Here is a 27,987-nt window from a genome sequence, read left to right on the forward strand (position 1 = left end):
TCGCAGGTGGGGTCTGTCTGCGCCCCTCCAGGAAGCTCGGCGTCCTGGAGCAGCAGCGGAGTCCTCAGGCTCTGGAGTTTAGGACGGAGGGGCAATGGCGACAACTTTCGCTTGTTACGAGGTTTTGTCTTTCTCGATAATTTGCCTTCTATCATGATGTAATTTGCTTTGTAAAAGTTTAACTCAGTATATTAAAAGCTCTCAATAGCTAGCGCTTAGCGCCACGCTTAAGTGTAGACTTCACTTAGAGTGACGCAAGCCATTAGCAGAGAAGGCAATGGCACCCCAGTCCAGTACTCTTGCCTGGAAAATCCCACGGACGGAGGAGCCTGGTGGGCTGCCGTCTATGGGGTCACACAGAGTCGGACACGACTGAAGCAACTTAGCAGCAGCAGCATGTCATTAGACCAAATCCATTAAAATTATGTAGGGGATGTGTCTGTTTGAATACTTATAGGCAATTTTTACTTGTCCTCTAAAGAAAAGACTGAATAAACCATATTTAGGGGAAAAAAAAATAAGACCTAGGACACATAGTGGTGAGTGCAAAGCAACTGAGAAAAAAAATCCTCCTTTCCGTGGAGATGTTAGAGTTTGTGCAGCGGTCAGCGACCCTGCCCTTCTCTGCGGGTGAGGTGGCGAGAGAGCTGTCTGGAAATCTGAGTCTTCTGGCCGGTCCTGGACTATTCACACCTCGAGGACTCATTTCACTCATTTGTATCTCACATTCTCCTTCTGTAAAGTGAAAGGATTGGCTAGTTCCCCCCGCCCCCACCCCGCCAAGGTTTCTTTCCACTCTAAAGTTTCACAATTCCATGAAGTTCAGAATCTGGTTCGTGGCAGTCAGGGCCCACAGGGGTTTAGAAGGTGTCGGGATCAGGCCGACGTGACGTTGTGTTGCCGCAGGAAGCCGCAGGAAGCAGGAGCAGGGAGCGCAGTCTTCCTGGAACTAGGAGGGCAGTGACGGTGTTCTCATGGTTAAAGCGACACCGCCCCTTAATTGTGTCCTTTCTCTCCTTTCAGTTGCATCTGCTCTGAAATGCTATCTTTCCTCCCCGCTACATGCAGCAGCGCCAGCCTGAAGCCGCGCTCGGCCCTGAAACTTCCTAGCTGTCCTCATGCCCGTGCAAACGCCACGGTGACCAGTCTTGTCTCGTTGTGTTCTAGAGACCGTGTCATCGGTTTGATGATGACCGCCTGTGATCTTTGTTCTGTGACAAAGCTGTGGCCAGTGACGAGACTGACGGCCAACGACATATATGCAGAATTCTGGGCGGAGGTACGTCCTGGGGTTTCGTATGAGCGCAGATGATGGCAAGAAATGAGGAAAAATTGAGGGGATGTTAAATACAAGGATGATGTAGTAACAGTATCTTACTGCTCATGTTGCTAGTAGTTCCTTAAAAAGCACTATTGTTTAGCATTCATACAGGTATCAAGTCAGAGCGTCCGACTTGGACATGTGTGTAAATTCCCTGATCTCCACTGAAACAGTTCAGGAACCGATTCCCTGAACAGCCTTGCAGCAATTTTCTTTATTTAATAGCCGATCTTTTGTCATACATTCAATAAATATCGATGGTCGTCCCTTTTATGGCCACGAGAGAAAGTATTAAGAGGGACCCACAACATCACAGGCTGTGATTTTGCCTGCAGCTGAAAATTTGAGAGACTAATGATGTACCATAGAAACCTGAGATTAAATTGTGAATATGCCAAACAGTCAGTTAAGCTGCAAATTATGAGCTCCACAGGAATTAATTCATGATTTCATTAATTCCCGACATATGAAACAACCATGTAAATTACTTTCATGAGTACCTTTTCTTGACTGAATTATCTAAATTATCAGAAATGTGCATTTGCTCCTCAATTTGGTCTCTTAGTTGGTCATGAATAAGTAGAATATAATTCTCTTGTTCACATGAATCCACAGATACTTAGATCCCTGAATATTAAGAATAAGTTTATAAAAAAAAAACTATAAAATGTTTGTGCACCTCATTTGGGTAGAAGTCAAAGTAAATTTGGAGCACAAAGGGTTTGGTAGTACCATAAATATCATACCTTAAATCTCAGCCAAATAGAAGAATGGATATAAAAAGTAAAAAAAAAAAAACCAGTAAACCGTTCAGGTTAATGATTAATAGAAATGGTCTATGATGTTGGTTTTGTCTCAATAGTAACACCAAAGAAGTTTGTATTGGGTGAGGACCACAGGCCTTGGGTTGATTATACTCAAGATATCATTTCTATACAAGCTTCCCCGGTATACCCCATTCCCTTCCAATGTGTAGCTCAGTTGTACACATTGTATATGCATCCTCTTGAACATTTTTTTGTTTTTTTCTTTGTTTTATTGTGTGTGTGTCAAAATCTAGTTACTCTCAGACTCAAGAAGATTGTTTTTAAATGTACATGTCTGAGCTGTAATATTTGACTTTACTATCACAGCCAGCTTAATTTGCATGTATGTCTAAACTAGTAACATAGTTAATGCTATAAATACCACGTAAGAAAGCCTGTCTGAAGCTTGCTTACTGTTTTGCAGACACTTTTATTTGTTTAGCAGTGATATACTTCATACCTTAACAACTGTATTTGTATTCTAAAACGTGAAGCAAAAGGGGGCAAACGTGTAGATTTTTTTCCCTTTCTGTTCCTCGTTGGTTAAGCGGTACAGTGGTTAAGTGCGGCATTGGTTAAACGGTCCACAGAGATTGACTGAGCTCCCAGTGGGCTCACAGATGCCATCTGCAAGGCCCTCACCGTCCCAGAGAGGAAGCAGAGCTGTAGTCCCCAAGTCTTGCCGTGGCTTCATAGATGTTCATGAAGTCTACGCTGCCCTCCTCCCCACCCCATCCTCTCCGCTCCTTCAGACCCTCACAAGCTCCTGCCTGGATTCCTGCAGCATGTAGCTGGACTCCTTGCCTGTCTTCTGGAATCAGTGTGACAGAAGCTAAGGGTGTGGGGCCTTTGGTGTCACGCTGTCCGAGATGAACATCCCACCTTAGCCCTGAGACCGGCACCTCGGGCCAGCTTTCTGACCCGTCTCATCCTCAGCTGCTGCACTCGCTGCTTCGGGGCAAGTTGAGTTCTGTTTCCCTCCAACCGCCTGTCTCTCCTCGCTGTGGTAAAGACAGAAACCGCGAGCTTGATGCGTCAGGCCCTCGGCCCCTCTGCCGCTGGCTCCCTGACTGTGTTGTGCAGTTTCATCCGCCTGGAGCCCCCCCCCCTGCACCTCGCAGCCCTCCGCCCGCAGCCCCGACTCCCCAGACCACGTGCACACACGAGCCATCTGCCGCTCGGGTGTTCTCCTGTCGGCATCAACGCTCGTTTCTAGGTGCCTGTTCGAATCACTGCTTATTTAAAATCTTTGTATGTATTGGGGCTTGTGAAATCCTTGAGGGGGCCTGGTATCTTCATTCACCTAGGGCAGAAAAGAAGAAAGTGTGAGAACTACCGCGGTTCATTTCATTTAAACCAGTAACTTCAGAGCAGACTGCTTCCAGCACCTTTATGTAGCTAAGACAGTGTTTTAGCCCTGTGCTCACGCATCCTTCACAAGGGTTATATTTGTCCCATGACCCTATCTTAGCAAATTCAGGATGCTTTCTGCTTCAGATTTCTGAAAACAAGCATAATAAAATTATCAAAAATAATAATAATTAAGAAATGGGAAGGAATTAGTCATCTTTAACCTTGAAAAATAAGTAAAAGGAGTAAGATAATTTTTAAATCTGTAAAATGGGGATAATAATATCTAACTCACAGTATTTCATGAAGAGTAAGTGACGTAATATTTACAGTGGCCTGGTCCAGAGGCTCTGATATTATACATCTTTGGTAAACATGTATAATTTTAGTCTTTATGCTTATCTCTAGCAGTTATATTGTGTCTTGACTGACATGTTTTAGCAGACTGCTTTTTATTCTTGATGTGTCAATATTCCTCTTTAAATTCTAGCTTCATCTGTCTCGGTGTGTATGAAAAATCATCTGAAAAAGTGAGATAAAGGCCGTGAGCTTATTTCACTTTCGTTCTTGTGTTCCTCCTCACACACACGTGTCCTTCCGTTATAACTTTCACTAACTTCTACAAAATGAAACGAAAGAGATGGCTAGGTTTCTGGAAATTTAGGACAGGAGAGGAACATGAGGATAAAAACCTACAACAGGACATTACATTTTTATTATTCTGACATCTGTGTGGGTTGTTAGCCAGAAATATCATTCATTCTGTAGAAAATGAATGCATAAAGGGCACACCACATTCATGCCGACATTTTACAGCGGTGCCTGAAACTGAGAGAGCCTGGTTTTCCCCCCCGTTCCCCCCAGGGCGATGAAATGAAGAAGCTGGGGATACAGCCCATTCCCATGATGGACAGAGACAAGAAGGACGAGGTCCCGCAAGGCCAGGTATGGGCCGTGTGGTCAAGCGGTCGTTCACGGTGGCGGTGAGAGCGGCTGGGAGTAGGAAGCACAGACCATCTGACGGGAGCTGGGACCTGCTGAAGTCTTCTCTGTTTCGATGCCCCTTGATTGGGAAATCCTAGCCAGCCTTAAAGACTTCATAACTAGCCGTGTCATCGCCTCTTTCTACAGATAAAATTGCAGTGAATCACAGGCTTTCTTTTATTACTTGAAATAGAGGGTATGGATGAAGTTGAAGTGTTAATTATTTTTAGCAAGCAAAAAAATATTTTGTCATCAAATGTACAAAGATATTTTTTGGAGAATAACATAGATTTTGGTTAGGTTTGCGTTTCCTAACAAACAATGCATGCTGTTTTACTACATTTTGAGTTTTGTCTTAGCGTAAACTGGCACTCATTATTCTCTTTGCAGGTCTTACAGCATATTTTGCGTTAATTTTTGATGCTTTGAGAGCCCTAGTACCTCCTCAGTTTTGCATGAATGCGTGTGTGGTGTGGTCTATTCCTTTGATGGCGGTCTTTTTAGAGCGTCAGTCTTCTCACTTCACGATAAGGATTGAGTCCGCCTCTTGGTGGGCACCAGCCCAGCAGGGACCGTGCGATTTTCTCACCCTTGTCCCTAAGGGACCGTCTTCTTGAACCCGCAGCCAGCTCCCCAGCCAGCTCCCCAGCCTGCTCCCCAGCCAGCTCCCCAGCCTGCTCCCCAGCCTGCTCCCGAGCCAGCTCCCCAGCCAGCTCCCCAGCCTGCTCCCCAGCCAGCTCCCCAGCCAGCTCTCCCGTAGGAGGCTCGCTTCCCTCCCTGTCTGACTTGCCCTGACATGCGTGCCATGCATATTGCCTGTGTATTTTGCAGTTTAGTTCTGTTTTGACATTGTTTGGGGATCCTTTCCATATTTGTAATCACAGTGTTTTACTTTTCATGTCACATTGGAAGCGTCCCGTCCCACGCTGAGAGAATATATTTACCTACATTTTCTTCAGCTTCTTTTTCATTTCATCATTTTATATTTGATGTGTTCAATTTTGGGAATTCATCTTGTAATGTAGTTAAGGAAGCTGACAGTATTAGCTTTTCCTTGTAGGCAGTTATCAGTGATCCCAATGGGAATCTTGATAAGAGAACTGAAAATGCCATCAGAAAGTGGACTTTGTTCTCTCACGATTCCATTAAGAGCAGTATGTTTCTTTTTTGCCAAAATTCCAGATCTGTTTATAGTATTAGTGAATTTTAAATAAGCGATTTCTGCAATCAGCTAGTATTTTACCAAATATATTGCTTCTGATTTGTGATTATTGTGAAATTATACTTTGCCATATAATAAAAGACTCCTAAGAATGGGTCATGAACTACAACTGATCTATAATAAGAATCCCACTGAATACTGTACTTGGGTTTTAGAGTAACTTCTTTTTATGATTTAAATTTTTTTATGTTTTAGATCATGAGTGTATTTTAATGAATTTTAAACAGTAATCTGCAGGAGTGTTCACTGAGGCAGATGTTGCTTAGCAAAACCAGAGTGCTTAGATGTCCAGGTAGGCTTGAGAAGTAGAAAACTGACTTGATGAACCCAGTGCTACTAGAATTGCTAACCGTGCGGTCATGTTTTTTGTCTGCGTTTCTGTGCTGGGCCAGCTGGGGTTCTACAATGCCGTGGCCATTCCCTGCTACACCACCCTCACCCAGATCTTCCCCGCCACGGAGCCACTCCTGAAGGCATGCAGGTATGTACAGCCGCTTCACCTTGCTGCGTTTCCTTCAAAAATAAGAATCTGCGCAGCAGTTTTTTGCTCCATCTAGGCATAGATGTCTTCACTGCAGTTTACAGTAACGGGGCTGTGTGTTTGCCTATGTAACAAGTGTAAGTCAAGAGTATTTATTCACAAAGTTGTTCATTCACCAAAAAGGAGCAGGATGTGTTGTTTTTATGACTCACAGACCCCTGGCTGATGCTGTTCTTATAAAGACAACAATATCGTTTCTAGGCTGCTGGTTTGGAAAGGGACTCGGTTTAAATCACACAGTTTACTGTCTGAAGGGTAGAGACGGAATCTTGGATGCGATCTTCTTTAAGTTTCATTTTCTTCCTGAAAGACAGGCAAGCCTCCAGCTGACCTGTTCTAGTTCAGATTTCTCTGGGTGCTCTCATTATCTTTTTTAAGGGCTAAACTCAGCTCAGAACGTTGGAAATTTTCTAAGATTTCATTTTACTTGGAAAGGAAATCCTCCGTGGGGAGGGTGAAAGGCAATGAGCAGACAGCCATGTGTTGGTTTTCTGCAGAAGAATGGGTGTGGGGACTGTGTTTGTAACCGCTCGGCCAGAACCGCATTGGGGGCTGGAGTGGGTCCACCACTGAGGGGCAAACAGGCCTGTGGCTGGAAGGTTGCAGACACAATCAGAGGCTTTAGGGCTCTCCTGTCCTCTGCTATTGAAACTCATGAACTGATTTTTTTTAAGGAAAACAAAACTAACATGCAAGAAGATTTAAAAAAGATACTGCTTTCTCCTATTTAAGTGATCCTCTTTCTTCTCTGCTCCTGTGGCCATGAACATAAGATCCCAGCATGTTTTGTTGAGCCAAGGAAACATAGCAAAGTCAGCATGTGTCTTTTTTCCAATATATCAAGAAGTCTCTTTAGGTTTGGGGGAAGTGACACCTGATGATATGGTACAGAAGCTAAAGCATTACATTTTTCAGGTTATGTTTTAGGGGTTTCTCTGTACAAAGGTATCTTAGCATTCTGTGCTTGCCGACAGTAAGGTTCCCTTCTGATTTTGACTTGCCGTCAAGGCGGCAATGTGGATGGGGTCTCTGCCGGGGTTGGACGGGGCAGGCGAGGGGTGGTCAGGCAGCGGGAGTGCTCCACCGTCGAAGGAGACCAAGATGCCTTCATGTTTGAGCTGCAGATCCTGAGAAAGACTGGGGGGCAGGGGAGCCGAGGGTGCGTTTGAGACCAGAGGCCAAGGGAACACAAATCAACCACCTAACAAGGAAGTCCCGGAGGTCCGTAGCAGGTGTGACTTGCGGTGACTTTTGGCGTTCAGCAGACGGTCTGTGGTGGCCGGGACGGACCTGCACAGGGGCACACACTTCCGCCCCGCGGGGTGCGAAGGCCTGGCTGGGGGCTCGTCATGGATGCCCCCCTTCCTTTCCCTCCCCTGAGTGTGACCTGATGGCCCAGGCCCCTCTCCCAGTGAATCCTGGCTGACTCAGGACTCCTGAGCGCGGGCTGCCTGTTCGCCTCTGCAGCCCGAAGCTGGTGGGATGGGGGCCCCGGCTGCAGCGGGCGAGGCTCCTCTGAGGACCCCGGTCAAGGGGACAGTCGTGAGCTGTCAGTCAGTCAGTCCAGTCACTCAGTCCTGTCCGGCTCTTTGCGGCCCCATGGACTGAAGCATGCCAGGCCTCCCTGTCCATCACCAGCTCCTGGAGTTCCCTCAAACTCGTGCCCATTGAGTCAGTGATGCCATGCAACCATCTCACCCTCTGTTGTCCCCTTCTTCCTCCTGCCCTCAATCTTTCCCAGCATCAGGGTCTTTTCCAATGAGTCAGCTCTTTGCATCAGGTGGCCAAAGTATTGGAGTTTCAGCTTCAGCATCAGTCCTTCCAATGAACGCCCAGGACTGATCTCCTTTAGGATGGACTGGTTGGATCTCCTTGCAGTCCAAGGGACTCTCAAGAGTCTTCCCCAGCACCACAGTTCAAAAGCATCAGTTCTTCAGCACTCAGCTTTCTTCACAGTCCAACTCTCACATCCATACATGACCACTGGAAAAACCATAGCCTTGACTAGACAGGTGTTTGTTGGCAAAGTAATGTCTGCTTTTTAATATGCTGTCTAAAATATATTACAGTGTTTTAAATGAATATTATATATGATCAGGGTGACACCCAAAAGCCAGCAGGCTGAGTTATGCCTGAGTTACGCTGTGGGTGGTGTGGGGACAGAGTCCAGAAGTCCTTTCTGAAATGGCCCCTGTCTCTGCCTTCCTCGTTCCAGGAATAACCTGAGCCAGTGGGAGAAGGTGATCCGGGGCGAGGAGAGCGCCCTGGGGATCCTGGACACGCCAGAGGCCCAGGAGTCCTCGGAGAAGCTGCCCGTGAAGACCGATGACTGATGGTCCCCAATGGGCCGTCCCACCTGGAGATGCTCATCCTGCTTCTTTGACTTTTCTTCCTTTTATTTTCGGGGGGAACCTACACCTGTTAACTGGGATGCAGAGCTCTTCAAGAAGGACCACCAAGTGAACACGTCCAGCAGAAGGCTCCCTGCCGCGTCCTCGACGGTGATCGGCCAGGCCTGGAGACACGCTCCCCAGAGACGCCTGTTGACTTGTGACCTGGCCTTTTCTGATGGGCTGCTAGGCAGAGGCCCTAATGGAGACGGATGCTTAGAAGGGGGTACTTTTCCCACTGTGTCTTTCTAGTGAGGGTTGAAACGGTACTATGATGAGACTGCACTTCGGCTTCCACACCAGTGTTGCTTTCATGTTGTTGGCTATAAATAGGAGCTTTGACACGTTGCGCTTGTGGATGTTCGTGTGTGACCTGGTTGTCGTTAGCGTGGATCGTGGCAGGCAGCCTCAGCCCGTGGCATCAAGCTGACAGAGCAAGAAGCGTCTTTCTGCAATCATTGATGGAAAATAGTCAGACTTGGGTTCAGAGCCTCGTGAATTAAAAAAAGTTAGGTGGACTAAAGCGTACTCTTCAAATTTATATAAAGGGCTTAGATGCATAAATTTAACACTAAAGGAAGTAGATTTTCTATCCTCTGGAGAAGAGATGCAGATATACATCATAATAAATCTAAGAACTCCAATATCAATTCTAAAGATGTTAAGAGAATTTTTTTTTCCCTTTATTGTAGTCTTGGCAAATTTCCTAAACCCTTTACACAAAGAACAAAATAAAAGCAAGGCATACAAATGTTTTTCAACGGACAAGTCTCATGGATATAAAGTGTGAATTTTTAATTATGATGCTTTTATGTTTTCACTTGATGTCATTGCAAAATCTTAAACTCACATTCAAAAATGAAAGATTTATTCTACAGATTAATTAAGAGACCATACATTTCTCTTAAGATCAATTAAACCATAAAATCTCAGCCTTCTGGAATCTTCACTCCGACATGCTGCGTTCCTCTCCCACGTCCTGCCCTTGTCTGCCCGGTGGTCTTTCAGAAGCTCTCTGCCTGCGGCAGGGTGGCCAGAGGACTCAGCTGTATCCGGGCCCATCTCTGCCCTTTCTGCTCTGCTCAAAGTTGGACATCCACAGAAAAGCCTGTGTCTGCAGAGTTGCTTCTGTATCAGTTTGGTAAGCTCATATTACTCTACAGTGTAAATGTTCTGAAAGAAGTCTACAGACTTTATAGTCAGCCCCTTCCTACAGGGATGAGAAGCAGTCACTTCTGCTGCCTAGTAATGCTTCACCTCCAAAGCTGCTGGTCCTGACCTGAAGGAATTAGAGTCTCAGAAGTACTGAGTTGTCCCTACAAGTGGCTTATCCACCATCCTCGTAGCAGGAAACTGATATATTACTCTTCATGAAATAAATTTTTTAAAAGATTATTTCACATATCCAATACTGTATACGTTGTTGTTCATATGAGCTTGGTTTTGCAAAAATTATTAAATCAGATGTTTCTAAGATATGGTTGGTTTGTAGCAGAGTTAGCTATACATAAACATCACTCTTATTTTAAAATTAACACTGTGTTCAGTTTCCTCACGGGCTTCTAACAGTGGCCATCTTCCTTACTTGGAGCTGCATTTGCCATTATAATTTTACAATATAAGATAAAATGAAATGACGGAGAGAATGCCACTGTGGCTAGTGTCACACACACACACACATGGACGTGTGCAGCTGTGCACACATATACATGCATGTAGACATACACATGGGAGAGAGATGCAAACACATCTTTGAAAAGTCAAAATCAGCCCCATTCTTCAAAAACAGTGATTTTTTTTCATGTGGAAAAATGTATATTGTTTAATATAAAGCTGACTAGAAAAAGCCCTCTTTCACGTTAGTGTGTCATAGAATTGAATTCTAAAATGTTGCATACGTCCAAACTTTCTACATCCAAATGTTTGAAACTGGACCCACGAGACTTAATGTTAATCAGGAGAGGGCCTTAGGTCATCTGACTGAACCTGGAGTCTGCATTGCAAGGGGGGAGGAAATATTATTTAAGGCTGCTGTGTTATTAACAAGATTTTAAAAGAATGCGTGAATTCTGCTTCTGGAAACAGAAAGCAGTCCTGGGGAGGGAAGCCTCTGGCTATTTTTGCATTTAAGGTTGCTGTTCTGACCCGATTAGTACAGAAAAGTGTCTTATTTCGACATAGCCAAGTGTGTTACATGATGTGACCTGTGCTTTGAACAGTAGTTTCCCAAAGAAGTGTATGTGGATTTATTGGTTGGTTAATTTCTTGTGAATCATCATAATAGAAGCAAAGTTTGAACAAAGGACTTGTATTCTAGGTAAAGGACTGTATTCTAAGGTAAACTGTTAATACTGCTTCCATCAAGTGTAAGACCGACTTGGGAATCACAGATTCACCTAAGATGAAAGGTGCCTCGGATGCAGGGATGTTTAGTTAACAATCTGTTGTGGAAAACACACAGTTGGGAGTATTTTGTATTTCAGCAGATTTATTTAGCAGACACGCTTTTGAGTTCTGTCTTGTCTTTTCCCCAGATCTTTTCTTTAAAGGACAGATGGTTGTCATTGTGTAGTGTTTTGATGAGTTTGTCATTAAGGTGGTATTTTATATTGGGCCAAAGTTCTCTGTTCAGTATAAATTTGGTAACCAGTTGTGCGTATATGTTGAATATTTAATTTTCAAAAATCTAATTGGTTTTCATTTATAATAGAGAACAGTTTTATTATCAAATGCAATTATTCCATCATCTTTCCAGAGATAGTGAATATATTTTTTACCTAGAAATTTTCTTGGAAATGCATGCTAACAATGACATGAAATACTGAACCTGGACAGTGGAATAAAATTATAAAAAATGCAAGTATCTGGTTAATTAGTAGTTGGCTGTGATTTAATTAAATGGAGAGTCTTAAATGCGATTAATGTGGAAAGGAATCCTCAAATACAGCCCTTTTACTAGGGCAGGAATTGTGTGATCCATTTCCCAGCTTTAGTTTTTTTCCAAGAAGCAGGTGAGATGCCAGCCTTGGAGGAGAGACCAAGTTTTGAATGATTCACACACACTTGTCCTTCATCCCGACTCTTCTCTCAGTGGAAAAGCATCTGGACAGACGACCCCAGAGCTGCTGACTTGTTACCACAGAGACCAAAGCAGAGCTACTTCAGAACTGGGTTTGTTCACTGTAGGTTTCCTCTACTTAGCATGCTTTTCAGATATTATGTTTATTTTATAGAATCAACCTCAGTGAATTTTGCTTTCTCGGTATATTCAAGCACACTAGCTTATGCTTGTACAAATACATGTAGATGCATAAATCCTTAGCTTCTTGGATTATTTGATAGATTTAGTTTCTAGTATCATGTTGCTGGTCTTTTAATCCAAAGAAAGGGTTGTCTTAGTAAGACTAAATGATTCACCATGCCTTGGTCTGTGCCTTTATTTTTAATACTGCAATTTTACTTCTTCTTTCATATATTCGTTGTTTTGCTTTCTTGCTTGACTGTACTTAAAAGCATTTCAAGGGATACATCCACGGTTAATTTTATCAAGTTGAATTAATTAAGATCATTCTCTCCTTATGAGACTTCTATACATTATATCATTTTATTCAGTTATCCTCCTCACCGTAACCAATGAATTGTTCAGACTCAGATTTTTTTGTTTTTTTTTTAAGCAAGAATTTCCAAGAACTGTGACACTGATTGTGATGTGATTTTGTTGGGTTTTTCAGGTACATATGCATGATTTAGATTTTGAAACTCACTTCTATCTTTATGTATTTCAAATGTGTTTGCTTTCTACACTTCATGGGTTTTATTCAGGGTTTCATTCTTTAAAAACGTATTTTTAGTCGCTTTCAAGTATCCCTTCAATTGCCAGTGTTAATATGACTTAAAATTATTGTTAAATGTAAATTAACCAAGTATGCTGTGAGTGGTGGTTTCCCAAGCTTGTCTGTGGCGCATTGCTGGCATATTTTTACCTTTGCATAAGTATTTATTCTGATACACATTTTGCCAATTTCTTTAAACACTTAAGTTTAGACTGTGATAGTGCACTGCTTACACCTTTTTCTCTTTTTTCACTGGGTATTTTGATGGAAGCATTAGATACATTTATGCAACGATAAAAATAGCAAAAAAACCCAAAAACAAAAAAGAGGGAGAAAACAGTTTCGATGCTGCTCTCGTTCTAAATTTAAAAGATGGGACAAAGTGAAAGACGTCCATGTTTTCCAAGGAACGCGTTTGAGATCCAAAGAAGCATCCCTGCCTTTGCCTAAACTCCCAGCGTTTCCCTTCTCCGACCACTCTGAGAGCACGCAGACCCTCACACGTCTGCTGGGCAAGGGTCAATGTCATCCCAGGACCCAGGGGAATCTTCCAGCCAGTCCAGGCCGCCAAGTAGAGAAGTCGGTCTACACACGTCAAGTTTCGGCTAGTTACTGAGGAACTGTCCGTTTTCTGAAGCTTAAGTGGAAAGCTTTCACTCCTATTGCAAGTTAAGTTTTGAATGTGTGTTATCTCGTACCCTAGCCCACCTACAATGTCATCATCCTCCTCTCTTGGGCGTTGCAGCTTTTGTTTTCTCTTCAGCACCCAGTCCTGGGTCGTGTCTCAAATATCCTAGGCAAATGACGCATGGGAACATTCTCTTCCATATGATCCGTTGTATGATGTGTATTCTATTATATTCACATAGCATGCACATTGAACATAGACTTCATCACAGAAGGAGTTTCCACAGAATCCCCCCACATTTTACCACGCCCACCCCAGTGACCAACTGGAAAAAATGTGTGTGCCCACAACACTGTGAAACAGTTACCAAAATTTATAGAAATGCAGTATCCTGACTCTGAAAAGGTGACTTTTTTTTTTTTACAAGTCCTTATGAATAAAAGATCCTCTATCCCTACTTAGTCAAGGCATCTGTAATCTCCTTGCTGACAGGAAGCTGCTGGAGTGACATATGGTTTACATCGTATCAAAAATACAATGAATGCTCGTAATAATGCTGATTTTTAGACTCAATGGATCTGTATCCAGTTTTAGTGGGCTCTCTTTTGGAAGGAGAAAGAATTTTGAGTTAACAATATCCAATTTCATTACAGTTAATGAGTTATAAATTTACAAATATTTTATACATCTGACATATGAAAACTTTGTAAAATGCACAAGTGCAATAACTTAAAGAGATCTTAACTTTGCATTTATAAATTATAAATACTGTACATGTGTGTGATTTTTTCATGTATTCATTTGCAGTCTTTGTATTTAAAAGAAATCTTTTCTGTTATGTTTGTATAACAATAATCATTTATGATAAACTAGGCAAGTTGTAAATAAATTCATAACTCAAACAGACAGTGTATATGCATATACAGGTGTTACATTGCAAAATCTTTGTTTTACCTACAAGCTTAGAGCGGCTAGAAACCTTTGTCGATATGTAACTATACATTTAAAGTATATATATATATGTATGATACATGAAATATATGTAGAGATGTTCATAATTTTAATGGCTCTCCTTCGTTGTGAATAATTGAATACAGAATTTTTAAAATATCACCTTTCACGTTTATTGTTTGTTCTCATGTATGGGGAAGGTCAGAGATATTCTGTGCATTGAGGATGAGGTGCAAGGCTTCCTAAAGTTCACATGCAAACGCCCCAGGCCTTGTTTGCAGAGGAGACATCAAGTTCACATTGGAGCAACTTGGTGCATTTGCTTCAACCATTTTCTAGCAGCAAGGATGAGGCAACATAAAGTTACATTTTTACAAGATGATTTATTAACCCCATTGTATAATCTTAAATGTTGGAAGACTGTTAGGGGAAAGTGTAGTCTTTCAGAAAGTTTCAGATTACAGAACTCCTGACCCTGAGTGCCCAATGCCAAGGCTGGCTCCTGAATCAGCTCCCCTGCAGGCGGAGTTCCCAGGAGCAGTCCAAGGTCGCGTGGCTAAGAGCGGGAAGGACTCCATGGGGCGGGCATGTTTACGAGTAAGTGGTGGGATTCTTTCTGCTAGTAAAGAAAATGTCCTTGACTAAATTCTCATAATCTTTAAACCCCGATGAGTATCCTCCTGGCTTCATCTTTAAACTCTGCTTAAAGAAATTGTGTTTACTTGGCTCTTTCTGCTTGCCATCAGGTGAGCAGGCAAATGATAAATACTTAAGACCAGAAAGTTAAAGTTGAATTGTATCCCAAGACCCTCTTTAACTAAAATTATACTAATATACTAACTAAAGACATACCTTTGGGAGTAAATGAAATAAATGTTTCGTGGAATAAAGACCCGTTGCTTTGTTGAACGTGTGCGTCCACAGCCTTGTTAATGAGAGGGACACAGAAAGGCCGGAAAACGCGCCAAGCCCTCTGCACACCAGACTCCTGCAGATACCGTGCTGTCTGCGTGCACAGCGCCGTGCATGTTGTAGACAGGATTTTTGTTCAATATCCGTTTCCTGTGAAATTGTATCAGATGTTTGCTGTGTGAAAAATAAATCTCGTGTGCTAATACGTCCATCAACTCATCTAGCGACTGAGCTTGCTGATTCGTTCTCTGTGAAACTGGTCTGAATGTGAGTCCGTATCTTCCTTATGCCGGTTTGACTTTGCCATCAACCTTACTCTAACCAAGAGCTATTTCCTAACACCAAAGGAACCCTGAAAAAGCAACGCCATCACACACTTATTAGGCAAGTGGGATTGGGCACCTGATCTGCGGTGGGGTGGGGGTGAGGGGTGCCACATTGGGGCCAGGGCAGGGAAGGGAGCTGAGAGCCGGCTGCACACACATCGTCCCACTCTAAGGCCTCTGCCACCTTGAGCAAACTCTGCGCCCTTGTTCCTTCTGGTGGGGACTGTCCTCAGAGGCCCAGTTCTGGGAGAGACAAAAGGGAAGTTATTTATTGACCTGAGAATCTCACACATTAACAAGACATTTACTTTTCTTTTTCTAATTTTTATGGGAGTTCAGTTGCTTTACAACGTTGCATTAGTTTCGGCCTTACAGCAGTGAATCCGTTATGCATGTATGTGTAGCCTCTGCTTTAGATTCTTTTCCCACGTAGGTCGTTGCAGAGCCTTGCGCAGAGTTCCCTGCGCGTGTTCTCACTAGTCACCTCTTCTGCGTATAATACCAACAGTGTTTGTACGTCAGTCGCAGATTCCCCATCCGCCCCACCTCCTCCTCGACATCCGAGTCTCTATTTCTGTTTTGCAAATGAGATCATCTATACCATGTTTCTAGATTCCATACACGAGTTAACACACGATACTTGTATTTCTCAGTCTGACTTTCTTCACTCTGTATGACAGTCTCTAGATGCATCCACGTCTCTGCAAATAACTCAGTCACATTTCTGGTTATGGCTGAGTAATAACAAGACAGTTTCTTAAAATCTTCCAAATAATATACAATGAGGTGCTTCTCCCACGAGGACACCAAACCTGATGGAACAGAAGCTGACAGAAGCCTGTTCCTGCATCCATCCCCCCTCCAGCCCCTCAACCATCATCACAAAATTGGGAGCCCCCCACCCACTGCACCGTGGGTTGAGATTTTTCCTTGATGTTGAGGGGAAAGTGGAAAGTGACTAGGAAATAAAAGCAGGCATTGATTTGAAACAACAACTTCCAAATGCTTATTTGGCAATTGTACACATTCAGATAATGTCCTTGTTGACACGCCATTTCAGTCATGTCCGACTCTTTGCAACCCCACGGACTGTAGCCCACCAGGCTCCTCTGTCCATGGGATTCTCCAGGCAAGAATACTAGAATGGATTACCATTTCATTCTCCAGAGGATCTTCCCAACCCAGGGATTGAACCCGGGTCTCCCGCACTGCATGCAGATTCTTTACCAGCTGAGCCACAAGGGAGCCCTCCTTGTTGACATCTGTGTTATTAAATAGGTAGAATTCTTGCTCAGAATGATATTTATAAAACATAGTAAATGCTAAGTTATCAAAAACAAGTCAAACATTTTAATATACAGAATGGCCAAGATGCGTGAATATATTAGTATATATTAAGAAAATAACATTTACCTGATTAACCTTGCATTAACTAGAGGCCAAGCCTCAAAACACCTGTTTCCTAAGTCTTCCTGGTAACTGAATTTTGTGTGTGTGACACCATGACTGTTGAAGTTTGGCCTTAAGGGTCATTGGTTCGACCTTACATAGCAACTCAACAGCACTGACTTGCCATGTCTGAAAGATAGTCGTCCAAGTTCGCATCGCTCCAGGAAGGAGGGCATGTTCCCATGACACAAACCAGACCACTGACTGACTGCTCTGATGGCCAGAGCGTTTTATCTAAAGTTGCCCTGGAAACCGTAACTTTTTATTAATAGTTTCTATTTCAAGAAACTATTTCTGTAGTTGAGGCCACAGGGATAAGCCCACTTCCTCTTTTATTGGACCACCTTTCAATTATTTGAAGAAAGCTACCCCGCTTCCTTGGGCTTCTAGGTGGTGTTAGTGCTAAAGAACTCATCTGCCAATGCAAGAGATGTAAGAGACATGGGCTTGATCCCTGGGTCAGGAAGATCCCCTGGAGGAGGGCACGTCAACGCACTCCAGTATTTTTGCCTGGAGAATCCCATGGGCAGAGAGCCTGGTGGGCTGCAGGCCATACAGTCGCAAAGAGCTGGACAGAACTGAAGCGATTTAGGTGCACACCTCTGGCCTCTTTGTGCTAACCTAGTCTGATGTTTTTGAAAAATATAGCTTGGCTTAGGAGCCCATGCAATTCTCAACATCTCGGCAGACGTTTGCCAGCGGCCTCCTGCTTTCCAGAGAATAAATTGTCGGGTTCATGAGTTGGCTCTCTGGGCGCATCTCCTACACCTCCCGTCTCCGTAGCTCAGTCACGTGGGACGCACACCTCTTCTAGGAGACCCTCCCCACGTCCGCTCTCTCTACGGGAACAAGCTGCTTCTGTCTCCTGCCTAGCGCGTCCCAGAGGCTCCAAAGTTCCCTCCTCTGTTCAAGAATCTCTATTCCTCCCGCCCGGGGACCCTCCCCTGCCCGGTCCCCGCCTCCGCGGCCCCGCCTAGGGACACGCCCCCTCCGCGGACCGCCCAGAGACACGCCCCCTCCGCGGCCCCGCCCAGGGACACGCCCCCTCCGCGGCCCCGCCCAGGGACACGCCCCTCCCGCGGCCCCACCCAGGGACACGCCCCCTCCGCGGCCCCCGCCCAGGGACACGCCCCCTCCGCGGCCCCGCCTAGGGACACGCCCCCTCCGCGGCCCCGCCCAGGGACACGCCCCTTCCGCGGCCCCGCCCAGGGACACGCCCCCTCGCGGTCCTCCCTCCCGGGACCCGCCCCCTCCTGACTGTGCTCCTTTGGGACAGGAATTCACACCGCACCGAGACAGAAGTTAACAGAGGCCGACATTTGTTGGGTGCTTACTCTCTGCCTGGCCCTCCAGGTACTACTTGTATTAACTCAACGCTTTAATTCTATGAATTATTCATGTTATTGTGCCCTATTTAAAGATGGGGAAAATGAAACCCAAAGAAGTTGAAACAGCTAGTCAGAGAGAAAGCAGCTGGTCAAGTCAAGGTGCAGAGACCCCGACAGAGGCACCTGATGTGCTGGGTGCGCCTGGCTTCACTGCCTGCGGGTGAAAGGCGCCTCGTGATTAATACAGACGCACGGAACCTTCGAGTTGTCAGGGACGGCCCAGCCCCTGAGCACGTGGTGCTTCTTAAGTGACCTCCCTTCCCACCTTTTCCTGGCAAGGGCTGGGAACCAGGATTCAAGGGAGAAAACAGCACACAGCTGTTCAGTTTCACAATCACGTTTGGAATTTCTGATGAAATCTTCAAGAGAAAGGCTTTTACTGGTGTTTATAAGCTGACAATCTGGCTGCAGTGAGATGCTTTCAGATTGTTCTGCCCCGGTCCTGAGGTCGCCTGGACAGAGGAGGAAGGCCTGTGGAGAAGAAAGCAACCTGGGTGTCAGCCTGCTGTCTCCAAGCAGGTCCCGACCTCCCCTCGCCAGGTGAGGACCCTGCGGGTGGGAGCCATCCCAGATCGATTCTGTGCAACCTAATCAACAGGATCCTGGAGCCCACTTTTCTCCTCGAGGTCGGAGAGTGTGGTGCACAATATAGTCAAAGCCTTGGATCAGGCTGCGGGGAGGGGCGATGGGGTGCTGGCTGCCTGGGTGGTGGGGTACACGCAGCCCCCAGCCCCACTTTTAACATTCATGGTCCATCTGAGTCAACCCGGGCACCTTAGTCAGGGTTCCGCAGAGAAACAGAACCCATGGGACATGCACGTATGCAGTACATATACATGCATGTATGTACGCATGTGTTATGAATATATCCCACTGGCTCTGTTTCTGCGTAGAACCTTAACACACGCACAGACATACACACACACGCAAAGCATTTATTACAAGGAATTGGCTCATGCGATTCAGGAGGCTAAGTCTCACCATCCACAGGGGAAGCCAGGAAAGCTGGTGGTTTCACTTCTAAATTCTAGCCTGAGTCCTACGACCCCAGAACCAGGAGCAGCGACAGTGTCAGCCTCAGCCCAGGGCCAGGAGAAGACGAGCGTCCCAGCCCACAGTCGGGCAGAGACAGCAAGCCCTCCTCTCCTGCCTTCTGTCCAGGGCACCTGCTGCAGCTCGCATGGGGCCATCTCCACCGGGAGGGGCATCCGCTTGGCTCTGCACTGGTTCAAAGGCTCATCTGACCAAGCAACAGGTGCCCAGATGAGAGCCAAGACTACAGCTGGGCCAGATATCGGGTCCCCGCAGCTCCGCCATTGACACAGAACACAGACCGTCACGGCAAGACAGGCTTTCTTCTATCAGAGCGCTTCCTGTCCTCCGGGGAGCTCTGCTCTTTGTGGGTGTGCTGTCTTTCATTTCAGCTCTCGCATGCTTCCAGCAGGCTCTGCAGGATCCAGCCAGCCAGCGCCCCTGCTCCAGAGGCTCTGGTCAGCAGTGCTGATGCAGGGCACGGGGCCAGCTTCGCTGTCACTTCCTCGGCTGCGGTGAATGCTGACCACGAGTCTGGCTCCACTCCAGGCACTGGGCATCCAGCCGTGAATGGAAGCGAGAGAAACACTGCTTTCCAGGTGCGTACTGTACATCCAAGTGTGGGAAGAAAGCCTGTCAGGAGCTGACCTGTCAGCTGGGAACAGCAGTGATGGAGACGGGCAGGGGTTGAGGAAGGGGGTGTAATCTCTAACGAGACGGCCTTTAAGCAGACCTCTGATTCCTGGTGGCTCAGACGGTAAAGAGCCTGCCTGCAATGTGGGAGATTCAGGTTCGATCCCTGGGTTGGGAAGATGCCCTGGAGAAGGAACTAGCAACCCACTCCAGTGACTTAGCAGCAGCAGCCAGTGTTCTTGCCTGGACAATTCCATGGATGGAGGAGCCTGCTGGGCTATGGTCCATGGGGACCCAGAGAGTTGGACATGACTGAGCGACTCACACTTTTAACTGATCAAATGGCCTAGGGGTAGGGAACAGCTTCTTAGATATGACACAAAAGCTTTTGGTGACAAAAACAGGTAAATCAAACTTCACTAACACCACAAATATTTGTGCTTCAAAGGACGTTGTTAAGAAAGTGAAAGAAAAAAAAAATCCCCCAAAATAGATGATAATGGTCGCAAATCATAGATGTGATAAGGGACTTGTGTCCAAAATATAGAAAGAACTCTTTCAACAACAAAATGAGAATCCGATTTTAAAATGGGCAAAATGGCCATCTATGAATGGCCCTTTCTCCAAAGAAGATGCCCCAGTGGCCGATAAGCACGTGTGGAGGTGTTCCACTTCATTCGTTATCAGGGAAATACAAGCCACAACCACAACGGCACCCCGCGTCACCCCCACTGCCACAGCTGGAATTAAAGAGACGGACAGTGAAAAGTAGCTTTTGGCAAAGGCGGCGGAAAACTGCAGCCCTCACATGCTGCTTCTGGAATGTGAATCGGTGCCGCCACCTCGGAAAAGAGTTTGGTCATTTCTCAAGATGTTAGAGTTTCCATGCAACTCAGCTATTCCTCCCCTAGCTACATATTCAGGAAGAATAAACACATATTGATACAGCACCTAGTTCACAGCTGCTCACAGCAGCATTGTTCAAAGAGTGGAAACAAACCCAATGTCTGTTGACTGGTGAGTGGATACTGGATGGGGGTTCATCCACATCACGGAATGTCATTCAGTCAGGAAAGGGAATGAAGTGCTGATGCCTGCTACAGCATGGACGAAACCCTGAAAACATAATGCTCAGTGAGCCGGTCATAAACGGCCACATACACTATGATTCCATTCATATAAAATGTTCAGAGGAGAAGAATTCACAGAGACAGAAAAACAGATCAGTGGTTGCCAGAGGCTGGGGATGATGAAGATGGAGAATGATGCTGGAAAAGTAGGGGCTCCTTCCAGTGATGACGAAAAACTGTCCTCAGAGCAGACAACGGTGATGTCCGCACCATTCTGTGAACTTAAACCACCAGACTCTGACTATACACAGACACTTGGAAGGGAGGAAATCTTAGGGCATGTTAATTATGTTTCAGTACGCCTGCCAATGCAGGAAACACAAGAGATGTGGGTTTGACCCTTGGGTCAGAAAGATCCTCTGGAGGGGTAAACGGCAACCCACTCCAGTGTTCTGGCCTGGAGCACCCCACGGACAGAGGAGCCTGGCGGGCTACAGTCCGTGAGTCGCAAAGAGTCAGACATGACTGCGTGACTTCACTTTCACATGTTTTTGTGGATGATCTGAGACAGGTCGGCATCTCCGCAGCATGAAGGAAATAACCGGGCAAGACCCCAAAGCAGACGGTGCGTGAGACGGCTGGCCTGGCCTTCTCCAAGCGTCACTGTCACTAAAACACAGAAAGGTGCGACTATTTCAGTGAAAAACACACAGCTCTGTGACTAAACTAGAAACCATCAAATTGCACATGTTAAATGGGTGAACAGCATGCTATGAAAATTGTATATCAAAGCTTTTTAGAGAAAGGGGTAGCAGATAAATGTATGGATTCTTGTTTGAAAATACTCCTATGGATGAAATTTCGTGGATGATTAGGAAAACCTGATCATCGGGCTAGGTATCAGCAGGTGGTAAGAAGGACTGACTTTTCTTTGGTGTAAGAGTGGTCTGGGTTACGGGCGAGAGTCTCCTTTATAATAATCAGGAGGCTCAAGCCAAGGTATTCACAGCTAAAGACTCCTGATGCCTAAAGAATAGTGATTCTCAAAAGTGTCAGCAAAACGGATGGAGAGGCAAAATGAATGAGCCAAAATGTTAATATTTGAATCTGGGTAGTTGTTCATTCTACTGTTCTTTCTTTTTTTTTAAAGCAGTAGTACATGGTACATTTAGTGGGCCTGAGTTTACCCAACAGTATATGTGGAGAAAAATGATAATTTTTCCTCCTGCCAGCTGGGGGGCACTTCGCCCCATTTATCACGGTGACCCCTCAAGGTCACATGAGAGCCCCCGGGTCTGGGTGCGGGGCGGCCTCTCTCTGGGCCCCACCCCGGGTCCTGAGGCTGTGACCTTGTCCAGGGCAGCTCGAGTGAGCGCAGGATTGGTGCCGCGTCCTGAGATGGGGTCCACCCTGGACACCTGGGGGTCCGCCCTGACGACTGATCTCTGGCCGCTACGAGAGCAAGGTGCCTCTGGAGGAGCCCCACCCAAGTCTCTCCAAGCTCTGGACCCTCTTTCTCTTCTTGTTCTACTGCTCACCCCTACTCCCCAAAAGCTCTTTGCTTTTCTTCTCCCCGGAGCACACTTCCTCCAATGTAATGAGGTTTCCAAAACAAACAAGAAAGGAGAGTCACTCCAAACAAGGTCAGTTCTCTGCCCGCATCACGAACCTCCCCCAGAACTGCAGAACGCAGAGCACAGATTCTAGACTGTAAACCACCCTGCAATACCCCCCACCCCTGGCACCAAAACCAGAGAAACAGCTGTGGGTGCCAGGCCACTTAACGACAAAGACACTTTACAAAAGAAATTCATTTAGCATTTCTCAAAGCATGCTGCATAGTCAGGGTGGTGCCTTAAGCAAGGAAAAGAAAGTCTGTGATGAACTAACTTTTGCTGGAAGGAAAGAATGGGTGGAGACACTCCTGCTCCTCCAGGCATGGAGCCTCCATTCTCCTCAGCTTCGTCTTAAACTGTCATCTGCATCTTGCACGGGGCAGAGAAGGCGGCAAACAGGGGCGGGGCGGTCCAGGGCCCATTGTGGCCAGGAGCCCAGGGCTCTGCATCCTCCAGGCAGGCAGGTGACAACCTGGGTCCCTGGATGCACGGGCGCACCTGGAACCAGACTCCATCTCATCTTTAAAGAATCACTTAGACATATTTCTTCTTCTATAGCCATAAATGCTGGCTTGATTTCTTATGAGATTAACAGTGTCTCCCCACCTTCCTCTGCCTCCTTGCTGGGAAAATGCCCACTGGAGAGACAGAAGGCAGAGCTGTCCCTTCTGCACCCTGATGCCTGATAGCCTTGCTGAGCAGGACGCCTTCCCACTCGGAAACACGGAGGAGACCGTGCAGGTTCACAGGCTCAGCAAACAGGCCAGAGCTGCCGGTTCCCAGAGGGGCCACCACCACCCGCTCTGGGTTTGTGTTCGGCGACCCTCAGGCTGCCCATGACTGTTTTTCAAGGTGGGCGACTCTTTACCCCAAAGAAACACCAGCGATGCAAAGGGTGAGTGAGAAACGGGCTGTGTAGGGAACGGCCGATGGCCTGCTTCCCGCGGCAACAGGGACTGTCTATCCCTAGTCCACCTGTGTCCCTTTGGAGGGCCCGTGGACCTTTCAGAAGTGTACAGTATCGTGGGATCAAACGACCCCCAAGCAGTAGGTTTCCCAGCTTCCCTTCTCCTCGGGCTGTTCTTAACCACGCTCCCATCTCTCCCATCCTACAAAACCAAACAAAGCCGTCACCCCCAGAGCAGCAGCCTTCTGCAGCCCTGCTCTGACTCCCGCCTTAGTGCCGGATTCGGGCTCCTCGTCTGCCTGGAGGGAGCCTCATCCCTCCCCCAACCCGTTCTGCTCCTGAGGCCAGAAGCCTCTTCCTCCGGCTCTGGGGGCCACACATGGGGTCTCGGGCCAAGCGTCACCTCCCTCTGGGGCAGATTCCCAGGAAGTGAGGCTGTGAGCGGAAGGAAGCTGCTGGGCCGCTGACCTTAGCAGGATGGCGTGGTCTGTGCCCGCCGGGATCATTCACTTCTAAAAATAAATTTCTTTCAGTTATACTGGGATATGATGGACATTTAGCACTGTGTAGGTTTAAGGTGGGAGAAGGCAATGGCACCCCACTCCAGCACTCTTGTCTGGAAAATCCCATGGATGGAGGAGCCTGGTGGGCTGCAGTCCATGGAGTCGCGAAGAGTCTGACACGACTGAGCGACTTCCCTTTCACTTTTCACTTTCACGCATTGGAGAAGGAAATGGCAACCCACTCCAGTGTTCTTACCTGGATAATCCCAGGGACGGGGGAGCCTGGTGGGCTGACATCTATGGGATCACACAGAGTCGGACACGACTGAAGTGATTTAGCAGCAGCAGCAGCAGGTTTAAGGTGACCAAAGTATTGGAGTGTCAGGTTCCGCATCAGTCCTTCCAATGAATACCCAGGACCAATCTCCTTTAGGATGAACTGGCTGGATCTCCTTGCAGTCCAAGGGACTCTCAAGAGTCTTCCTCCAACACCACAGTTCAAAAGCATCAATTTTTCAGTGCTCAGCTTTCCTTATAGTCCAACTCTCACATCCATACATGACTACTGGAAAAACCATAGCCTTGACTGGATGGACCTTTGTTGGCAAAGTAATGTCTCTGCTTTTTAATGTGCTATCCTGATGCGCAGAGCTGACTCATTTGAAAAGACCCTGATGCTAGGAAAGATTGAAGGCAGGAGAAGAAGGGGACGACAGAGGATGAGATGGTTGGATGGCATCACCGACTCGATGGACATGAGGTTGGGTAAACTCTGGGAGCTGGAGATGGACAGATGGAGGCCTGGCGTGCTGCGGTCCATGGGGTCACAAAGGGTCGGACACGACTGAGCGATTGAACTGAAGTGAACTGAGGTTTAAAGTGCACAGCACCTCCATTTTCCAACCTTTTGGGGTCTTGCAGTTACCTTGTCCTCAAGTATCGCTTAAAAATAGAGTGATACTGCGGAAAAGCACCCCTAGGGCAGAGACGGGGCTGCATGTGAGAAGTGTGAGAAGGCGTGGATCATGGAGACAGGACTGGGCCTCAGCCCCTGGTTACAGGAGACCTCGGTGGGAACCCTGAGGTTCCCACATTAGCCCACCCTGGGCAGGGGGTCCTCTGTCCCACACCCAGCGATGCTCTCTGCCCACAATCTGTTCCCTTAATAGATGTGGGGTGCCTTTGCCTCAAAGAGGTGCAGAGTCACAGCAAAAGTTTGCTTTAATATACTTTTAAGATTGGAAAAACAAGAGTACATGTATTTCCCTATAAAAATATTCCATGAAATGGGGGAGGGGAGGAGGGGGAAGAAGAGGGGGGTGGGGGTGGACGGGAAGACCTATCAGAGGGGTGGGGTGGGCACCCCAGAAAGGCGGGGTCTTGATTGAATTCATGAATGTTTAAAAGAACACATTCAAAAACGCATACGAAATATGCTCATGGAACTCAGTTCATGGGAATATGTCAGTATTAGATTCAACACAGGCTGAAAGAAAAATCCTTATAGTGTGATGCATTAATTACATGGTGAAAAACATTAAAAATAAGCCTATTTTTAAAAGCCCTTTTGTGTTAGTATTTAGCCAGAATGTTACTTGAGAGTGTGCAATGTCTTATTCGGGTTTCCCCTGTGGCTCAGCTGGTACAGAGAAAGCTGATCTCCCAAGAACTGATGGTTTTGAACTGTGGTGTTGGAGAAGACTCTTGAGAGTCCCTTCGGACTGTTAGGAGATCCAACCAGTCCATCCTAAAGGAGATCAGTCCTGAATATTCATTGGAAGGACTGATGATGCTGACGCTGAAGCTCCAATAGTCTGGCCACCTGATGCAAAGAACTGACTCCTTAGAAAGGACCCTGATGCTGGGAAAGCTTGAAGGCAGGAGGAGAAGGGGAAGACGGAGGATGAGATGGTTGGATGGCATCACCGACTCTATGGACATGAGTTTGAGTCAGCTGCGGGAGGTGGTGATGGACAGGGAGGCCTGGCGTGCTGCAGTCCATGGGGTCGCAAAGAGTCCGACACGACTGAGGGGCTGAACTGACTGAACCAATAATCTCTTATTCAAGGACGCTGGGCGCGCAGGGCAGCGCGCGGCCAGGCGCTCTGAAGAGTCGGTGGAGGAAGCCATCCTGCCCCGAGTCAGGAGTGGGTGGCCCCGGGGTGACAGCCCGCCTCCCTTTCAGTGAGTGGGCTGGAGGGGCCCGTCCTGACTCTTACTCTGCCAGGGCGCTGTCTCCAACACGGCAGCCGAGCTGTCCTCCTCCAACGGGACCCCGCGATCGCCTGTGAACCCTTCCAACAGCCCCTGCGGGCTGAAGGGCCGAACCAAACGCCGGCGCGACGCGCCCCGTGCTCCCGGAGCTCCTGGCACCCTCACGTGTAGGCATCTTCCCCTCCGGCTGACGGGTAATCTCCATTTATTTACCCCAGGTTCCCAAACGCATCTCTGTTTCTCGCCTGCAGAGTGGCGAGGCCCCAAAGATGTTTAAAAAGTCGGCTCACCTTTGTCCATCTTTGCTCCATCAATTCTAACAGCTGAAAACGCGGTCACGGAAAGGGTTTCTTTCCGCGCGGTTTACCTTTCCCAGCCCTTCCGTCCCTGACCGCCAGAAGCTCTGCATCCGCGCCCCGCCCCCCTAGACGCCGGCCCCGGCCGCGGGAGGCATTTCCGCCTGGGGTCCTCCGGGCCCCCACTCCTCTCCGCTTCTCCTCCGCTCTCCGCGCCTGAGCCCGCTGTTGTCTGACTCCTCTGCACGCAGCACCTTCGTGCGGGGACGTCGTGTGTCACTGCGGTCCTGGCAAAGTGACAGGAGCGGACGGTGCGCTTTCTGGGCGCGGGGTCGCTAGAGGATGCGCGGACGGAGCTGGGATAACGGAGTCCCAGGTCGGTGGTCGCGCTGTAGGGTGTGCTGCGGCCCCACCTAGAGGCGAAACGCAGAACAGCACCCCGCTGGGGCCGCCTGCGGGCGCGGTTTCAGCTCAGTCGCTCAGTCGTGTCCGACTCTTCGCGACCCCACGGACTCCCTGTCCGCACGCCAGGCCTCCCTGTCCATCACCAACTCCCGGAGCTTGCCCAAACTCATGTCCATCGAGTCGGTGATGCCATCCAACCATCTCGTCCTCTGTCGTCCCCTTCTCCTCCCGCCTTCAATCTTTCCCAGCATCAGGGTCTTTACCCATGAATAGGTTCTCTGCATCAGGTGGCCCAAAGTATTGGAGTTTCACCTTCATCATCACGTCCTTCCAGAGAATATTAAGGGTTGATTTCCTTTAGGATGGACTGATCGGATCTCCTTGCAGTCCAAGGGACTCTCAAGAGTCTTCTCCAATATCACAGTTCAAAAGCTCAATTCTTCAGTGCTCAGCTTTCTTTATATATAGTCTAATCTCATACGCCTGCTGGAAAAACCATAGCTTTGACTATGCAGACCCTTGTTGGCAAAGTAACGTCTCTGCTTTTTAATATGCTGGCAAGGTTACCACGGGGTAATTACAGAGGGCTGGCCTCGGGAGAAACCTCTGTGGTTTCAGAGGATTCACTGACTGCGCTCATACCGTGATACTTAAACACGTTTCTGCCTCAGATGCTTTGTTGAAACATTTAGCAATCAGAGAGCCACAAGCGGTTTTTAAGGATTGATACTGATTCGATCGATCAGTGACTTCCTGTTCTTCACTGTGTGAGTGAAGTGAGGACGCTCAGTCATGTCTGACATTTTGTGACCCCATGGACTGTAGCCCTCCAGGCTATGGGTGGCCTTGGAGCTCCGTCCCTTCAACCTGCCTATGGGGGACAGGGGATCCTCTGTCACCCGTCTGCCTGCCTGCAGTGGTAGAAACGGTGGGGTATTCTGTCTATAAAAGGAATCAGCCGTTTTACTAAACCACTAAGCAGTTCTGAGCAGAAGGGATCACCCTTACATCTCCAATAGTTGGCAATAAAGCACCTGGATCTCTTAATCCTAAGAGATTAAGTTTGCTCTTAATCTATAATTAGCTGGTGGTGGGGCCTTCCTCTCCCAGGTCAATGCTTAGCTGTCTGCGTGGGATGTGGGCATTTCCTGCCAGCACTTCTCATTACGGTCAGACACCTAAATGCTGTGAACGATGGAGAGAGAAGATC

The 27,987-nt window shown here is 47.1% G+C and overlaps 1 protein-coding gene and 1 long non-coding RNA gene across 9 annotated transcripts in view; one reads left to right on the forward strand and one right to left on the reverse strand.

Moving 5' to 3' along the window:
* The window catches only part of PDE10A (phosphodiesterase 10A), a 545,806-nt gene extending 536,418 nt beyond the window's left edge, over positions 1 to 9,388 (forward strand). For all 8 annotated transcript variants that reach the window (XM_070461605.1, XM_070461607.1, XM_070461606.1 and 5 more), the window contains 4 exons: positions 1,168 to 1,279; positions 4,342 to 4,422; positions 6,076 to 6,164; positions 8,440 to 9,388. In XM_070461605.1, the coding sequence (XP_070317706.1) occupies positions 1,168 to 1,279; positions 4,342 to 4,422; positions 6,076 to 6,164; positions 8,440 to 8,557 (400 nt within the window). In that variant the 3' untranslated portion in view covers positions 8,558 to 9,388. The remainder of the gene's footprint in view (positions 1 to 1,167; positions 1,280 to 4,341; positions 4,423 to 6,075; positions 6,165 to 8,439) is intronic.
* Positions 9,389 to 14,389: 5,001 nt separating this feature from the next.
* LOC110123285 (uncharacterized) lies at positions 14,390 to 26,793 on the reverse strand. The gene is made up of 3 exons (XR_011485661.1): positions 26,367 to 26,793; positions 18,367 to 18,572; positions 14,390 to 15,507 (listed from the first exon to the last, which is right to left on the reverse strand). It is a non-coding gene; the product is annotated as an uncharacterized lncRNA (long non-coding RNA).
* Positions 26,794 to 27,987: the final 1,194 nt, after the last annotated feature.

Source organism: Odocoileus virginianus, chromosome 34 (genome assembly GCF_023699985.2).
Source record: "Odocoileus virginianus isolate 20LAN1187 ecotype Illinois chromosome 34, Ovbor_1.2, whole genome shotgun sequence".
NCBI classification, from domain to species: Eukaryota; Metazoa; Chordata; class Mammalia; order Artiodactyla; family Cervidae; genus Odocoileus; species Odocoileus virginianus.